Source organism: Xenia sp. Carnegie-2017, unplaced genomic scaffold (assembly GCF_021976095.1).
Source record: "Xenia sp. Carnegie-2017 unplaced genomic scaffold, XeniaSp_v1 HiC_scaffold_24, whole genome shotgun sequence".
In the NCBI taxonomy this organism is placed as follows: domain Eukaryota; kingdom Metazoa; phylum Cnidaria; class Anthozoa; order Malacalcyonacea; family Xeniidae; genus Xenia; species Xenia sp. Carnegie-2017.
In genome coordinates, this window is record NW_025813487.1 from 12816574 (window position 1) to 12834216 (window position 17643).

General features: G+C 33.6%; 2 protein-coding genes across 4 annotated transcripts in view; both read left to right on the forward strand.

The window, feature by feature from the left end:
* The window catches only part of LOC124451807, a 122414-nt gene that overhangs the window by 23718 nt on the left and 81053 nt on the right, over window positions 1-17643 (forward strand). The window lies entirely within an intron of this gene.
* LOC124451806 (receptor-type tyrosine-protein phosphatase alpha-like) overlaps window positions 1-17643 on the forward strand; it is a 32416-nt gene that overhangs the window by 1260 nt on the left and 13513 nt on the right. For all 3 annotated transcript variants that reach the window (XR_006950682.1, XM_047002406.1, XM_047002407.1), the window contains exons 2-21: window positions 4157-4567; window positions 4772-5077; window positions 5942-6226; window positions 6956-7209; window positions 7315-7453; window positions 9948-10262; window positions 10679-10969; window positions 11064-11145; window positions 11696-11981; window positions 12109-12187; window positions 12785-12893; window positions 13785-13978; window positions 14807-14910; window positions 15111-15198; window positions 15388-15455; window positions 15556-15589; window positions 15732-15829; window positions 15900-16016; window positions 16907-17055; window positions 17396-17537. Coding sequence is in view for 2 of the 3 variants with exons in the window: in XM_047002406.1 (XP_046858362.1) it covers window positions 4157-4567; window positions 4772-5077; window positions 5942-6226; window positions 6956-7209; window positions 7315-7453; window positions 9948-10262; window positions 10679-10969; window positions 11064-11145; window positions 11696-11981; window positions 12109-12187; window positions 12785-12893; window positions 13785-13978; window positions 14807-14910; window positions 15111-15198; window positions 15388-15455; window positions 15556-15589; window positions 15732-15829; window positions 15900-16016; window positions 16907-17055; window positions 17396-17537 (3551 nt within the window). In the remaining variant the exon portion in view is untranslated. The remainder of the gene's footprint in view (window positions 1-4156; window positions 4568-4771; window positions 5078-5941; window positions 6227-6955; window positions 7210-7314; window positions 7454-9947; window positions 10263-10678; window positions 10970-11063; window positions 11146-11695; window positions 11982-12108; window positions 12188-12784; window positions 12894-13784; window positions 13979-14806; window positions 14911-15110; window positions 15199-15387; window positions 15456-15555; window positions 15590-15731; window positions 15830-15899; window positions 16017-16906; window positions 17056-17395; window positions 17538-17643) is intronic.

A 17643-nucleotide genomic window follows, 5' to 3' on the forward strand; every position in this document is an offset into this window, starting at 1 on the left:
TTACATCAATGCTCAAAATTCATTAAAGTTGAATATTGGCGGTTTGTGCAAGGGTACAATTTCCGACAAAATTATTTTCAAGGAGATACGTGGAAACACGGATACGGATGAAAGGTGGTCAGATAAAGCACGTGCGGACAACAGTGAATTTCAAAGGACCAAATATTTATTTGCACCAACCAGAGGCGTAAATAGAACGTTAATTGGGGGAGGGTGCATATTCATATATTCAGTTGTGCCCTAATGATTTCTTTTGAAATTTAACTTAATTTTAAAAGAAATCAGTAGGGTACAACTGAATATATGAATATGCATCCCCCCCCCCTCTCCCCTCTCAATTAACGTTCTAGTTATGCCTCTGCCACCAACTAACAAACTGCTTCAAAAAATCGAATGAAAGTGTTTATAATTTGGCGTAAAACATTTAAATAATATATGCCAATACAAAATCAAGCGTATCAATCAAACCATTAACTTCTAATAGAAAGATAAAGGCTAGCGAAAGGTCAGTTTTGTCCTCCTTAATGAATGCAAAGGTACAAACACTGTTGTCCGGAAAATTTTGACTGCGGAAGTTAAGGTATCAATTATGTTTATTTGAATGGTATTGAGCATATATACTCGAGTCTTGAAGTCTCAAAATGAAATAAAATCACTGCCCATATCATAATTCCGCTAATCTTCTCTCAATTACATTGCAGGCTCATTATTGCCTCCGTATTATGCTTATCAACTTCATATTAAATAAAAATGGAGGGAGGAAAACCGAGAGTGAATGTATCTACACAAGATTTGGCTGAAATGTTAGAAATAGTCCAGAACAAGCTAACAAGATTGGACACAATATCTAACCCAGATAAAATTTATTGTTTACTTTCAAGAATAGATATGATCAAAACCAGAGTTATCAGTCTGTGTCTCGATAGGTTGTTTTTGGAATTGCAAAACACGGCTTATAAATGCCTTAATGAGGTAACTGCGTTTGCATATTCACCATGTGAAACACGAAGTCGTTGCGACCTTCAATCGATGTTAACAAAGAACACGTTAGCTTTCTTCTTGAGCAAAATTTTAAAGTGGCTGAAATTTAGCCGAATCACAAGAGTCGGAAAACAGACGCTGGAAAGGTAAATTAAATCACTTTGCTTTACTTGCAGAGATGCTAGTTATTTGAAAATATTGAAAGGCTCGTGGCATCTGCTTCAACTCCTTCCCCATTAATGACAGAATAGCTTATTCCCAATTTAAATAAAATTGGGAAGAATACTAAATAAATGAAAACGTACAATAAGATCTTCCCCTCACTATCTTGCAGTTATCTTCTTCCCAACAAGTGATTTCATTCTCATTTCCAGCGTCCGTTTTCCGACTCCTGTGATTCGGCTAAATTTCAGCCACTTTAAAGTTTTGCTCAAGAAGAAAGCTAGCTTGTTCTTTGTTAACATCGATTGAAGGTCGCCACGACTTCTTGTTTCACATGGTGAATATGTAAACGCAGTTACCACGTTAAGGCATTTATAAGCCGTGTTTTGCAATCCAAAAACAATCTATCGAGACACAGACTGATAACTCTGGTTTTGATCATATCTATTCTTGAAAGTAAACAATAAATTTTATCTGGCTTAGATATTGTGTCCAATCTTGTTAGCTTGTTCTGGACTATTTCTAACATTTTAGCCAAATCTTGTGTAGATACATTTACTCTCTGTTTTCCTCCCTCCATATTTTATTAATATGAAGTTGATAAGCATAATACGGAGGCAATAATGAGCCTGCAATGTAACTGAGAGAAGATTTGCGGAATTATGATATGGACAGTGATTTTATTTTAATTTGAGACTTCAAGACTCGAGTATATATGCTCAAAACCATTCAAATAAACATAATTGATACCTTATCTTCCGCAGTCAAAATTTTCCGGCAAACAGTGTTTGTACCTTTGCATTTCTTAGAACAGGATAAAACTATAATGCCGCGAATGCAAACTTTAATGTCGCAAATGCAAACTTTAATGTCACGAATGCAAACTATAATGCTGAAAATTGAGGCATGAATTTTGGCGGAAATGGAACGCCATATGCGTATGCTATAAAAAGGTATGCAAGATGTGCAAGCATTTAGGATCAGTTTTCAAAAGCACACGACTAACGACTAACGCAAAATTGCATAAATACACAGTATCTCAATTGTATATTGATGGATGAGTCAGTTTTTGTGTCATAATTGCGGGGGTCGTAAGATACATAACTTATTCTGCATGGCTGGATACTTTCTTTGTATTGTTTAGTGTATTCATTCCCTTTTTATAGTCTTACAAACTCAAAACATGTTTGCCATAAAAACATTTTTTTGTCTTCTTCGAATGTTACCAACAGAATTATACACTATAGAATTTTGGGGGGAAATTTGATAAAATTTAGATGGTAGCAGTAATCAAACATATAACATTATTTTTCTAGTTTTTAATCATGGGCGTGGACAGATCGACAATTTGGGGCAAGGGGTCATAATTGTTTTTGCATGATATGCCGTAATTGTTATATTATCAAACGTCAGGATCAATTTTGGTTATATGTCAAACATTATTGAACTGACCGTATTAAACAAGGAAAACATTTCAGTCGAAGGTTATACGTACTTTCGTTTTCGCTTCTGTGTTCTGAACATGAAATTGAGCGTTCCAACCTCAATCTAATCTAAACATATAAGTGTAGTTACATTTTGTGGTAGTTGTTGTGAATTCATCGGTGATACTTGTCTACAGAATTAAGCACTACTCTTTCAAAACTTGTGGAAACTGCCTAAACATTTTACTGGCAGTCATTGCACTGGCAGTCATTGCATTTATATTTGTTTTATCTTAGCTTAAAAACAATTTGATAATAATTTGAAACTGTTTTTATAACTATAAGCAACTAAATCTCCAACATTGGCGTGAATTTGAACCGTTAAGTTTATGAAATCTCGTCAAGGATGTCGTAATGACTGACGAGGTTGCTTCAGTTTTTTTAATGAGTGGTAAATTTAAAACGGGAAAATGAAGTTGCCGAGAAAATTGCGTATATATAGAAATATCCATCGATTTGAAATGATGCTAAAAACTAGCATCATTATTTTTGTTATTGAAAACAGCACTTCAGGAAATAAACCAATCATTTTATTATCACTCTTGTGTGACATAGTTAACAATACAATTCCGAGAAACCTAAATTTCTTACAATGATGTGAATTTCATGCCCCATATGCCCAATAATGCACAGTTTTCAAACTGCTCCTTAGAACACATAAAATGGTATGTTATCAAGCTTACAAACTAGCTAGCTGCATCATTCCATGTAAAACAGAAAAAAACTAAGAGTTACTTCAGCAAATTGCCAAGTAAAGGCGCTTGTACAACTTCTCTCGCAACTTGCTATCGCTGTTTATATATTGCGATACAAATTCGCACGCGAGGTTGCAAGGTGTGGATTCCCTTGTAATAATAAAGTCAGGCAATAATTGTGATGCAAGAAGTGTTGCATGAACTGGAATCTGTGTCTACTTATTGCAACAATTGCCACAGCGCTGCAACGTATTTTTAATGTGTTGTACTGTATAACGTCCTTGCATGATTTTGTGCAATGTTTTCTTCATTGGTCATTAGGAACTCGCTATCCGGCTAGGATCTAGGAATTTAATTAACTCTACAGCAAAATGTTTACTATTGCACAATACAAGTAGTATTGCACAGTGTAGCAACACAAGTTGCGAAACATGTTATATGGTGCAAAAACGCTTTAAACTGCTCGTATGCTAGAGAGTGGAAATTTTCTATCTCCAAAAACAGAAATATGTGGAATGCTTGCAACTAAAGAGTTCAAAACACAGTTTTCTTTTGAACTTCATACTTTGTTTTTGTTTTTGTATAACATTGGCTCACTTCCTATGACTGACATAAAAATCAGAGAATACTTAATTATTTATACTGCTGCGGATGAACTTCCTGTTAATCAAAAATACACAAAAGAAACGGGACTTTTGGCATTTAGGCTTCCCTGTCGTGTTGATAGTGTTCAGTATCCTAAATTAATTTTGATGAAGTTTTGTTTTTTTTCCAGATTTTGTCAAATATCATTTTGCGAACTATTTTTATTATTTATCAATGTCATTTTTACAGAGACAAATGGATTTTTCATCAAACATGTTCAATCAGGAAAGTGTATTAATGATACGGGGATGACGCTTTTTAGTAATTTTTATGGTATTGGTTACTATCTGAACCTTACTAAGAACTGTTTTGACTCAACAACTCAGTTTAAATTTCATCAATCTGGCTCCATCTTAAAACTAAATAGAAGAGGTTGTCTTGTGGGAGAAAGGAACTTACAAGAGTTGTTTTTGATATACGAAAAGAAAGGTGACATTGCTGCTGCTTGCAATGAAGCAAACGCCTTAACCCAAACTTTTCAAGGTGGAATATTCACTTCCGACTTTAGGAAATGTGCAGTACCTCCAGGATATGTTACACGTCATGTCTACATGGGAATAGCCAAATGTAGTGATGAAGAAGATCAGCGATTTCATTTTGGTAAGAAAATTTTTTTAATCTAATGAATGCATAAAATTAAAATCTTATTAAAATCCACCACAAATCCTTAGTTATATTGTGTTGGCATCTACATGCAAGGTCCCTGTTATCAGAAACTTTATCTTCATCAGATTCAAATTTGCTTTTACAGGATTTTACAGATAAGCGCGTACCGATTGTATTTTTTTTTGTTGTTTATTATAGGTTTAGTGGTATGTGCAGGACAAAAGATAGCGAACGCTAGATGTTCTAATAATCAATATATGGTAGTAAAAAAGGCTGAATATCGTGGATTGAGTAAAGGAAGCTCTTGTGGCTCGAGTTATAATTTCAGTTGTAGTGTTGATGTGACATGTGACCTTAAAAATTATTGTGATGGTGAAAGGGAATGTAATATAACTGTCGATGATAATCATTTTCCTTCGAATATTTGTCCTGGTTTGGAGAAATATCTTTACTTTGAATATCAATGTAATGACACAAGTATGCCACACAGAGAGATTTTTAATTGTAAGTATTATATAGGCAGATTATATATTGCTTATTATTAAAGTGTTTCGGGACAAGTTTTGACCTGAATTTTTCGTCGTTTGGTAAACATTCTTACACTGCGTATACCATTAATTTAGAAAATTTTGAAACATTTTTTCATTTTTGTCAGGTTTTTTCGTGAAAAGTAATTTGTTTATTGAATTTTATTATTTGTGTATAATCCAATTTATAGTGTCTTCATATGATTTGACATTTAAACTTGAGCTAAGTTTAACTATATATGGGCATTTTACATTTTTTAATGCAAACATCTTTTCTCACAGTATCTTTTATTTTTGAAAGTATTTGTACTAATCTGTGTTTGGCAAACAAAGACATTTACTTTTTCATCTACTATTACATAATTTTAAGAATTCATACCACTGAATTGTCGTGCACATATACATACAACGGTATATTTTTGTGAAGAAGCATAACACACCTGATCATTTGGATACACTTCTTTATTATCAGAGTTTGCAACACAAAAGTAGAGTTTAACACTACATGCGCTCATTGTTGACATAAAAAGTAAAATCAAAACGAGGCTTACCTTATTTAAATGTAATTCTATAAAACATTGTAGACCAAAAATCTTAATATTCGTCCATGGCCGCCCAAGTCCCTACATATTCGTAAAAAAATTATGGTTTAGTGTTCTCAGACTCTTAGTTCATATAGGCTATTGTCGACTGCTGCGTTATCCCGAAACTTAAACTTCATGTACATAATTCATTCGTCAGCAGGATTTGTAAACTTATGTTTAAAAAAACTCCACGGATTTCCCTTCGAGAAATACGCAATGTTCAATTTATATGAAAATGATTGTTTTGATTTGCGTAGTTCATGATGTAAGTCTGTCTCAGTTGAATCTACCCAACGAAGGTCTCGTGGATGTTTTTACCAAGTATAGAAACTTCACCATCTGCAACAATGGTCTTTTACGTAAAGAAAAGACAATTGTTTGTGAGCACTTCGGATATCCTACCGCAGCATCTTTGGAAGGCTCAAGGTCGTTATCGTCTTCGTTTATACCTGGAAATGTCAAATGTGATGCGCAAGTGTTCAATTTATCTCAATGTGCTATCACTCAAAATAATGATTGTTCTCAATACTCGTACGTAACATGTAAGCATACTCATTCATTCTTTTCAACATCTAGAGATATTTTAGGACACGTATGTATGATGGTAAAAAAACTGTGGCGCTAAATAATTTTCAATAAAAACATGTTACCTTTATCTTTAAAAATAACTCATCTCCATCATCATGACTTGCTCTAATCACTGTCGGGTTACTAGTTACGAGGCGAGTAGGCTAAGACTAAGTCGTGAACCTTAAAGTCACATCTATTCCTCCCAATGAGTTCAGTTGTTTAATGATGCTCGCTTTCCTTACACTCCTTTGCTTTTGCATTTCCTGGCTTTTGTTTGTAACCCATTTTGTAAACAATGAGGAAAATGTTGAAGTGAAATTTAAAAAATTATCAACACTGTCTAGGTAATTGGGAAAACCCATTACTTCATGGACTCTTAGCATCGCGCATTTAAACAGTACGAACGCCATTTTTCTCATTATCAAATTGCTCGTATGGTTTTCAATAGCTAAAATGGTCTAAATTAAGCACATTAATTAAGCTTTTCCGGAATAGCAAAATCTGTACACTAATTATGTCTTAGACTTTTGAAAATCCAGGTCTATAGGATTTAGCTTACTTATCCAGCCGGGTAAATCACTGCTGCTTACCTCGATTATTATTATGCTATAATTGTGAGTGCTTTTCAGTACTATGTGTTCATTTCTCTTTAGGTCATATTTGTGACAGGCCTTTATTAAATAACACGCATAATTTTCCAGACTCCTCATTTACTGCCTCGGCTTTAACAGAAGGTCATAGTGCTGCTAAAGGAAGAATATCCAGTGGCAGTTCTTGGTGTGCTCCTGCTGATGATGGCAATCATTATCTACAACTGAACTTTGAAAAACTTTATGCCATAAACACAATCGCGATCTTTGGAGACAATATAAGCCCAAGTTGGGTAGCTAGCTATTACGTGAACACTACATCTGATTTAAAAAACTGGAAATCAGTTTTTTGCACGAATTTACAGGTATTGTGTGTAAAACTGTCTTTGAAAAAGCAAAATTGTCACACGTTATGACCCAAATTTAAAATATCTTTGCGACCTGAATTTATTTGGTTTTTCTTAACGTAGCTTTTCAAAGGCAACAAAAACGCTTACAATGACGCTGCTATATCAAGCATCACAGGGGGTATTAGAACGAAAGCTTTACGGCTTATTCCGGTGAATTACCATGGTCGACCATGCTTACGAACAGAAGTTTGTGGTGGAGGTAAATATGAGTCTGGGAATTATGTTGTTTTTGTGAATCATTACGAAACAAATGAACACGAGTCACAAGTTTAATTTTTTGAAGTATGACGAAACTTTAAGTTAATGTTTTTAAGCCTGTTTTCAGATCTAAAGTTTTGTTTCGTTTGTTATGTTTACGTTTTTGCAGCTTCCGTGATTATCTACATACTAGTTCGGTTACTGAACACATTTCAGTGACTAATCACTGAATCGCACAGTTTGCTACAGTAACTAAACACAATACAACCCGTTTACTGCTAAATGTTTTAAAACATTTATTTTTCGGATAAAACACAATTCAGTGATTTTCAATAAACTAATCATACCCAGACATTTTTAGTTGGCAGTTGGAATAAACGACAACCTTTCGTAATTTAATACAAACGTGTTTAACTACGTACAAAAGCCATCTTCAAATCAAATAAATATACAAATAAAATTTAAAGCGGGAAATGTACAACATAGAACTATGATACAAAAGACGTAAAACGCAATGACGACATTTATGTTATGTAAGGTACAGATTTTTTATGAATTTTAAATTCTTTAATTAGGAGGTAGAAAGTAGATAGCATAAGTTTCGTCATGCTTTAATCGAACTTTTTCTTTCGACTATCGTCTTCGAAAGCTCTAATAGCTATTCATATTTTTTTGAAAGATTTTTTTCTGCATGTCGTATTTATCAAAAAAAATATGTTGTTTAAGGACTCGGAGATCCGTACACAAATAATTTTTTTCATGAGGTATTTTTCACTTTTTTAACAAAGAAATTAGCGTTCTAAAATTGCCGTTGCTTGATGTTGGTATTAAAATTGAATTCTTTCCTACAAATTTCACTTCGTCCGGATAGCAATCTTTGCTCTTGCTATGAAAACTACCTTCTGAATACATGCTTTCTTCTTGAAAAATTTACATGCTTTTAATACGATTTAAATGAACATGAGTCACAAGTTTATTTTTTGAAGTATGACGAAACTTTAAGCTAATGTTTTTAAGCCTGTTTTCAGATCTAAAGTTTTGTTTCGTTAGTTATGTTTACGTTTTTGCAGCTTCCATGATTATCTACTAGTTTGGTTACTGAACACATTTCAGTGACTAATCACTGAAAAACACAATTTGCTACCGTAACTAAACACAATACAACTCGTTTACTGCTAAATGTTTAAAAATATTGATTTTTCGGATAAAACACAGTTCAATGATTTTCAATAAACTAATCATACACAGACATTTTTAGTTGGCAGTTTGATTAATAAACTACTATCTTTCATAATTTAATTCAAACGTGTTCTACTACCTACATAAGTCTTCTTCAAATCAAATAAATATACGAATAAAATGTAGAGCGGGAAATGTACAACATAGAAATATAATATAAAAGACGTAAAACGCAATGACGGGATTTATTATGTTAAGGTACAGATTTTTTATGAATTTAAATTTGTTAATGAGGGGGTGGAAATGGATGACATAAGTTTCGTCATGCTTTAATGGAACATTTTTTACGACTATCGTCTTCGAAAGCTCTAATAAACTTTCGTATTTTTTTGACAGTTTTGTTTTTGTATGTCGTATTTATGAAAAAATGTTATTTAAGAACTCAGAGATCCGTACATAAATAAATTTTTTCACGAGGTATTTTTCACTTTTGTAATGAAGAGTTCTAAAATGGCCGATGTGGCTTGATGTTGGTACTAAAATTGAATTCTTTCCTACAAATTTCACTTCGTACGGATAGCAATCTTTGCTCTCGCTATGAAAAATACTTTCTGAAGACATTTTGCTTTCCTCTTGAGCAATTAGCACGGCTTTTAATCGATTTATATTGCACTTTGAGAAAAAATAAATTGAAAAAACCATCACATTCAGACCACGCTTAAGATGTCATAGAAAGCTAACCGCTGCTGCAGTTAATCATATTGCAGAAAATCAAAAAATATCTCTTCGGATGTATAAATAAAAAAGTAAATGGTTTATTTTACATTTGTTCACTTATGAAAACCCCACTGTATTTGATTGCTATGGGGCTGAATTATGTAATTGTTTAAGAATACAGTAACATGTATTAATGCCTTGGAGTGCATTTTCATCATTGTCTTTTTCATTTGTTTTAGAGATTTGCTATGATAAACAGTTACAATAACTAATCGTGTATATATGTATGATGGCTGGAATAACTTCATAGAAACAACTTCTGATAACGGTTGCCTTCTATAAACAAACAAAATTCGTTTATATTTATACCAAACTAACTAAATATGTAGTTCTCTTTCTTATGAATATTAAGCTACTGTTTGCTTTGAAGTAGAATAACCGTAGTGCTTAGCAAAAAAGTCCAACAAAGGCTGTTTTCGGTGCAAACAAGAGGAAAAACATGTTTTTCAATGCATGACCGACTTATGTGCCTTTTCACACATTACTTATACTTGAACGTTCATTAAGTAGTCTGACTTGAGCATTTGTCTTTGTCGTAGAATTGCTTCCAGGCCAACCGACCCATCTCAGAGTCACTTCCACCACGTCAAGAAATGCTAAAGTATCCTGGATGGCACCCAAAAACGTTGCTGTGACACCTGGTACTGGTGTTAAAAATCCTCTGACAAACTTCAGGCTGGTTCTAAAGAAAAAAATGAAGGTCATTTCAAACAAAACTGAGCCGTCTAACGTTGCTAAGCCTTACATGTTCCGCCATCTTATTCCTAACACAATTTACATGGTAGATGTAGCCGCTGGAAACTCTGAAGGTTTTGGAGAACCAGCAATTTTATCTTTCCAAACAAACGAGGATGGTAAGACCTTGCTTTCATAATGATGATTTTGTGTTGTATAATAAGGGTACACTTAACACAAGTGACAAGGGCATAGTCAATTTTTTGCAGCGTGTAACTGCTGTGTACTTTTATTTTAATAGTATAACATTTTTCTAGTTTTTAATATTTTTTTTCGTTACCAAATAGTTTTGTCAAATCAGGATTCATGGATGTACCACATACCATGAGTTACAGCAAAGCAATGAGATCGCCTCGTTTTCTTACTCATACCCTCAAAATAGGATCTATAGCCGAAGCAAACGAACACAAGCACATGTGATTATATACTCCATATTCTTCTCCACTTAGACAGCAAAATGTCGAAAACATCATATTCTTCCATAATTCGTCTACATGATCAACTGTGAAACTTGGTGCTATATATATTTTTCTAGTACCTGATGGTCCTCCTTTGAACGTCACAATCTACGTCATCGGCGATACATCGTTGTTAATCACGTGGGAATCACCAGCTGAAAACAAAAGAAACGGGAAGATTGTCAATTACACCATTTGTATAAAACAAAGTGGGGATTTCCCATGTTCTGGAAACTTTTCTACTGAAGACCAAAGTTTCAGGATAAATGACTTGAAAGCAGCGACAATGTACGATATCCGCGTTTTGGCCAGTACTAGAGTTGGTCGTGGAAGCTACAGTGAAAAACAAATGGCGAAAACAAATACATGTACGTAAGTTAGTTGTTTTGATAAAATTCTTTCGCTTTGTTCATTTACAATTAGTCGTATTCAAAGACATATCAAATAATATAAAAATTATAGTTTCAGGGCGTTCTAATGTGCCAATGAACTCGACAGGAAAAACATTGACGTTTTCTTTGAAGATTCCTTCAAGAAAATTTAAGTAAGTTGTTGTTTGTAAGGTTTTCGTTGTACGTTTTGCTACAGATAACATAAATAAGAAGTATTTTATCGATATGCAAGTGCATGTTAGCTACATCTACAACGTTTTGAACAGATCTTGCCTTGTCTACAATATTTTTTAAATGATCTCGTAAGTCCCAAAAACTGAAGAACTTCATCATAAATAAGTTCTTTATCAATTATAAAATCTGGAGATCGAAGTGTTTAGATCATATAAATTGTGAAAATTGAAGAGTTTATTATCACAACTTAGTTATGGGAATTTTAAGGGTTCTTTTTCACGTAGAAGTTGTCGAAAGTTGAAGAGGTCTTTGTCACGTATGGTTTGTAGATGGTGAAACGTTTTTTTATCACATACGGGAGAATTTAAAGACAATTTCCGTCAATGGACGAATATATAAAACTGATTAGGCATTTCGTTCATCGAGACCATGTTTATGGTTTTTAGTTATTCTTATATAAACCATACAGTTTTTTTTAGTATGTATTAATATATTTTTTGAAAACAATGTTATTGTTTGTCTCTTCAGGTATTTCTTTGTCGTTGCTATGGAAGATGACGGACAACGTCTCCCATCGACTTCTGAATTGAAAATGGAAAACTTTGTAAGGTATTCGGCAACACTCTCACAATTTAAACCTTATATCGCTGCAGTACTGAAACCCAGAGATGATGGTTTATTTGTACTTGGTGATGGCTCAAATACAAGTGTTTCGGGAACACGAAAACGACGCTCCGCGGATATTTTTTTTAACGGTCCCCTTAAAGCTAATTCTAGTTATCGAATTTTCCAACATGTTGTGATTAATGATAAGGTAATTACTGAAATTCATCACGTTCTTATTGATTGTATAGGTGTATTGATTATTTACATAATTATATAAATATTCATGACGAGTATTATGTTTATTTTTTCTTCAAGTTTTATGTAACTTGTTTTAGGGTGCTTCTTATTCAACTGATTGGAGTGCTGTGGGAAGAACAACTTCAGAACAAATCTCAAATCCATCTCCAACCATAGGTAGGTTGCTTCACAGTAAATTCCAGGTCAATCTCCAAACGAAAGCAGGTTGCTTTAGAGCAATTCCCAAGTCTATCATGAACTGCAAGTAGGTCGAGGCTTGTTTTATCGTTTGGTTGGTGTTGTAATTAAGACTGAAGAGAATACTATACTTTAACCATACGACGTTTGCGTTTCTTGTTGTATAACGTGTGCCATCTTAAAGTTATATTTCACATATTATTTCGAGTCTCGATCTAATAAGCAAGAATCGTTTTAAGTTTAGTTTCATTCAAGGAAATGAAATCATTTGACCCTGGCTTTTGATGACAATGCTATCATTTATGTGCTGCCTTATCCAAGTAAAGATTTGTCAATTTGAAATTAATGCAAAAAGGAAATTGCTGTTTATGAAAGGCAGCAATACACAAGTCAAGTTCTATATCATGAAATTGCATGTTTAAAGGACATGGGGTCTTAGCTAAATAGGTTGACTTTAGCTACTAGCCCTGTGATGTATAAGCACTGGATTATTATTCGAAAAAGAAAATTAGCTAGAAATTTTCGCGTGGCAGTCTACACTCTTTTGAGTGCAAAGATCAATTCCTTATGTTATAGACGTTAGAAAAGACGACAAGAACAATTCTTCAGTTATTATTGGTGCAGCTGTTGCCGTCGCTTTTGTTTTGATAATCATTTTTGTGATCGTGATGGCTCTTTTAAGAAGGTAGAAATGGTTTAAATTATACTACGTCTTTATGTTACACATTATTTTGAGATATCATTTACGCAATTGCAATTTGTTATTCTAACGTTTCGTTCTGCTACTAGAATTGAATTAAACGCCTTTTTAACATCGAATAAAATGACATAAAATTCTTTTCTTGTGGGGTGGTGAATGGTGGCTCCGTCATTGTAGGGGTTTTAATCAAAAATGGCTATATATTTATTTGAATAATTTAATCGATACTATAGTAATCATCCCCCGTGTTGTCCTTCTGTTACATTAACTTATTTGTTTTTTTTTTATCTTGTCTTGTTCAATCAAACCAATAAACATGAAGGGAACACCTCGAGGAAAAGGCTCCACCGCTATAAAATTGGAAGCCTTCCATATTCAAAAAAAGCTGATCTGAGTCAAAAGTCAAAACACACATAACTATATTTATTTCAATCACTTACAAATCTAGGGAATGTTGTAAAAACATGGACGGCTTTTGAATTGAAGTGTTTCATTAAAACGATCTTTAAGACCTAAAACTTTAAAAACGAAAATTTTTTTAATAGGTGTAAAACTGTTGTTACATGCTCTTAAGTAAAGTTCTGCGCACGGAAAATAGTAATTAGAAAAACATTTCAAATAAGATGAGTCAAATTATGCATTGTGTCGCTTGCACAAGCTTTCAAAATTTCAACTGCACGTGCAAGGTAATGTGTGAGAGTTTTGAAAATTGGATTTTTTTGTGTTTTCCTTTTTCAAACTAGGTTTTATTACATCATTTAAATTAACTTTGTGCACTTTCTAATAGCCAATATGAAATTTACAAGCAAATCTAGCTTCACTGTGCTCTTTATATGCTAGCTTTTTGCGCTGTTGTGTAACACACATTTTTTGTAGAAAACGTGATGGTAAAAAGGAATCTAACAAATTTCTGTCGTCAGATGATAAAAGAGATAACGTGCAGGAAATGTCCGTTAGAAATGAAATGTTTGATGATGACATTGTGAATAATGTTGAACCACCGGTGAATAACAACAAGGATCTTAGCAACCTAATTACTGACGACGAAGAACCATACGCAAACAATGAATGTAAGTGGTTTGCAACATCTTGATGTTTCACAAATTTGCTCTTGTTTCTTAGATTGTCAAGGACGATCAGTCTTACTTTTCCAATAGCTAATAATTGCACTTTATGTAACGGGCCACATTCCGAATAGTTTAGAAATTGGAGTTGAATTGGGTTTCAAATTATTTTATTTATGATATCAAATTAAGATTACTATTGGGCATACTACCAAAGCATTTGATACATTTACTTATTTAGACTTGTAAGTTCAATATATTTCTAAATTGTTCTTGTAAAAGAGAACGGTCTCATTCCTATGCACAAAAAACGAGTGATAATATTTGTTGCTTATTTCTATTGTGAGAAGCTAAAATTTGCTAAGTTATCTTCATAATTACCTTTGAGCTTCATATTATTTTATTGTGAAGCAATCCCAATCTTTTAGCTATTATCTTACTAAGGATATAAATATCCACAAAACAATTGGTTTTTTAAAACAATGTTTCAAGTGTACAATTAAACGTTTTAGTGAACACTCGCAGATAGTTTTGTTATTTGTTCTTCAAATATGTATAAAATTACTTGAAGTTATGAGTTATTGTTATTCTGCTAGTAGAAAACATCTGTCTTTATATTGGTATCTGTTACTTATGAACATTTGTCAAAGGCCTTCTTGTTTTCCTTTATCTTTTAGTCTGTTACTTATAACTATCACTGTGTTAATTTACCAAGAAAGAAGTTGCAGAAAATAACTTTCTTAAGAAATGAATCCTAAATTATTCCTTAAAAAAGTCTAATTTTACACAAATGTTCTGTTTCTTACAGACTTAACTGTGTTTCTCTTTTTTTAGCCATTGCGATTCGTAAACATTTTCCAATTCCTATTGCAAATTTTACTGCACACGTAAAGAAGCTGAGACAAAAAAACATGCATGAATTAAAGCTGGAATTCGAGGTATTGTGTTTTACGAGTCACCTTCTATTGACAACCAAAAAATAATTTTTAACATAAGCCAGATTAGAGTGTGTCTTTATCTTTAAACAATCATGAGAATACTTCAGGTAAATCTAAGAGACTCAACTAGAGTGTATAGAGGACTCGCGTTTCAATCAAATTAAGTAATGAGTTGACCACACTTACTCAATTTAACCCAGGATTTACCGAATGGTCAGAAGAGCAACTGGGATATTGCCAAAAGTCCTATGAATTCTTCCAAAAATCGATATGGAAACGCAATCACATGTAAATATTTTCCCCCTTGATACGTAGTAATGACAAAAACATTGACAAATTACAAATTCATTCAGCACTAAACATCATAATGTTTACAAACCTAGCTTCAAATGTCTTCGTACGTAATGAAAAATGGCTGTCTTGTGGACGCAAAAAACGTGAAATGTCTGGTTAAAAACGTGATTTTGTTTTTTAAAGATAACCATTCTCGCGTGATACTCTCTGGTGACGAAAAAACGGATTATATCAATGCTTCATTCATTGACGTAAGTGCCTTTGAAGACAGTTATTTGCTTTCAATTCAATCGTTAATTAATAATGAAGATTTGCTCTTTTTTTAACTTACATCTTTCTTTAATTTTGCAGGGAAAACGTGCGAATTACTACATTGCGACGCAAGGTATCTGGATTATTGCAAATCCCAACAGCCTGTTACTAGCGAACACTTCACGTGTCCTTAAGTGTAGTTAACAGTTATATTGCTTCCTTATTTTTTGTTTATTGTAGCCTGCAAAAAACAATTTTCCTTCTTCATCTTGCAGGACCCAAACCCAAAACAGTCAACGATTTCTGGAGGATAATTTTCGAGCAAAAGTGTCCAACTATTGTTATGTTGACAACTTTAAAAGAAATGGGAAAGGTGGGAAAGTAGTTGTTTATCATTTTACGGAGGATTTCGATCTTTCATCTATTTTTATTTCTTCCTACAGGTGAAATGTGAAAAATATTGGCCAGATGAATCTAATGTATATGGTGAAATTCAAGTGACCGTCACTGAGACAAAAACGTTTGCTGACTACGTCACGCGCATGATGGTTGTTGAAAAGGTAATTTTCTCATTTCCAGTCTCTATTGCTGTTGATGCCCGTATATTTATGTTTCCTTGACGAAGATGTAATGCAGAACAGATTCGATCAGTTTCGTCAGAAGAATGTTGTCATGACCAGATGAGTATCATATAGTTATGAACAGACCTAGTTTATGTAATCATTTTTATGGTCATTAATGACTGCGTTTAATTAACGAACGAAAAAAAGTGCACCGATTAAAGTTCCGTGTCAGTAGATGTTGATCGTTCAGGTTAGGGCAGTTCTTGAAAGAATTGTTGTTGTTAGTGTTGCCTCAAATTTCGGACATGCTTAGCAGTTGTCGTTTTTACTAACGCCATCAGTCGTTGCAACTGCGCCTAACTTTGTCTCCTCATCTGACACTGAAGATGAATACTGCTAAGAAAACGATGTTGCAACGTCCATCATCACCAGTACTAACATCGACATAAACAGTCTGTCTCAGGACTGCACTGAAGAGATCGGAGGATTCAGGGGCATATATCATTATAGGAATTCTAAAAAATCTTATTAGAACTCGGTGAAAGATTAAAGATTTTAATAAAGAACTTCAACTACGTTTTGAAGACGTCAGTGAAGAATCAAGGTCTTTGAAAATAGATTTTTCATCAAAAGTTTACCTTAACCTTAATCCTCAAGAGGCCGTTGTTGCCTTACGGCAACAAACGAGATATGCACAAACTTTTCATAAGGTCCGGCTCCTGGAGTGTTAAAATGCATTCACATTTTTTGTAGGACAAAACATTTCTAGTTGGAGCATACATTGTCTTCATGCTTTTTTGTTTTCAAAGTTACTTCATCAATCCAAACTTGACAACCTAAAGCTAATCTAAACAGAAAATGATGAACAAAATGATTTACTTCTATAGAACGGCGAACATCACGAAGTGGAGCAGTTTCACTACAAATCATGGCCAGACTATGGAGTACCTCGTTATCCAACACAACTCTTGACATTCAGGAACCATTTTAAGCTATCGCACAAAACAAGATCCAGTCCAGTCGTCGTTCATTGTAGGTTAGTTGGTCTATCATAATAGGGTGAGTCCAACTGTTACATATTGTATAAAAATTTTCATAAAATATTGATCAATGTTGTGGAGATTGTTTTGTTAGGAACAGTTTGTCATTCTTAATTTTCTTCCTTCTTGATGGTGGCAGAGACCTACTCACTTTCCAAATTTCCTAAAGATTTTAGTCATCATCGTCATTGATGAACGAGTAAATTCTTAAAGAAAATCATTTGCTTCCAATTTGAGCATTTTCCAACAAAATGTTTTGCAATAACACCTTGAATGTGTTATTTAGTGAAAACAGAATTGTGTTTTTACTCATCCTGATTTTGCTTTCTTGTTCAGTGCTGGTGTTGGTCGTACTGGAGTATTTATTGCCATAGATAAAATCCTCGATGATCTTGATGATGAATATGAAACAAACATTGACGTATTTGGCTTTGTAGAAGAGATGAGATCGCGCCGCATAAACATGGTGCAGACAGCGGTAGGTCTTTATGGAAAGATCAGGACAAACAGCATTGATCGAGTATCTTTAGTTTAATTGTTTTGTGGGTAAACTGACTCAAACCTTTAAAGCAATTTTGAAAGCT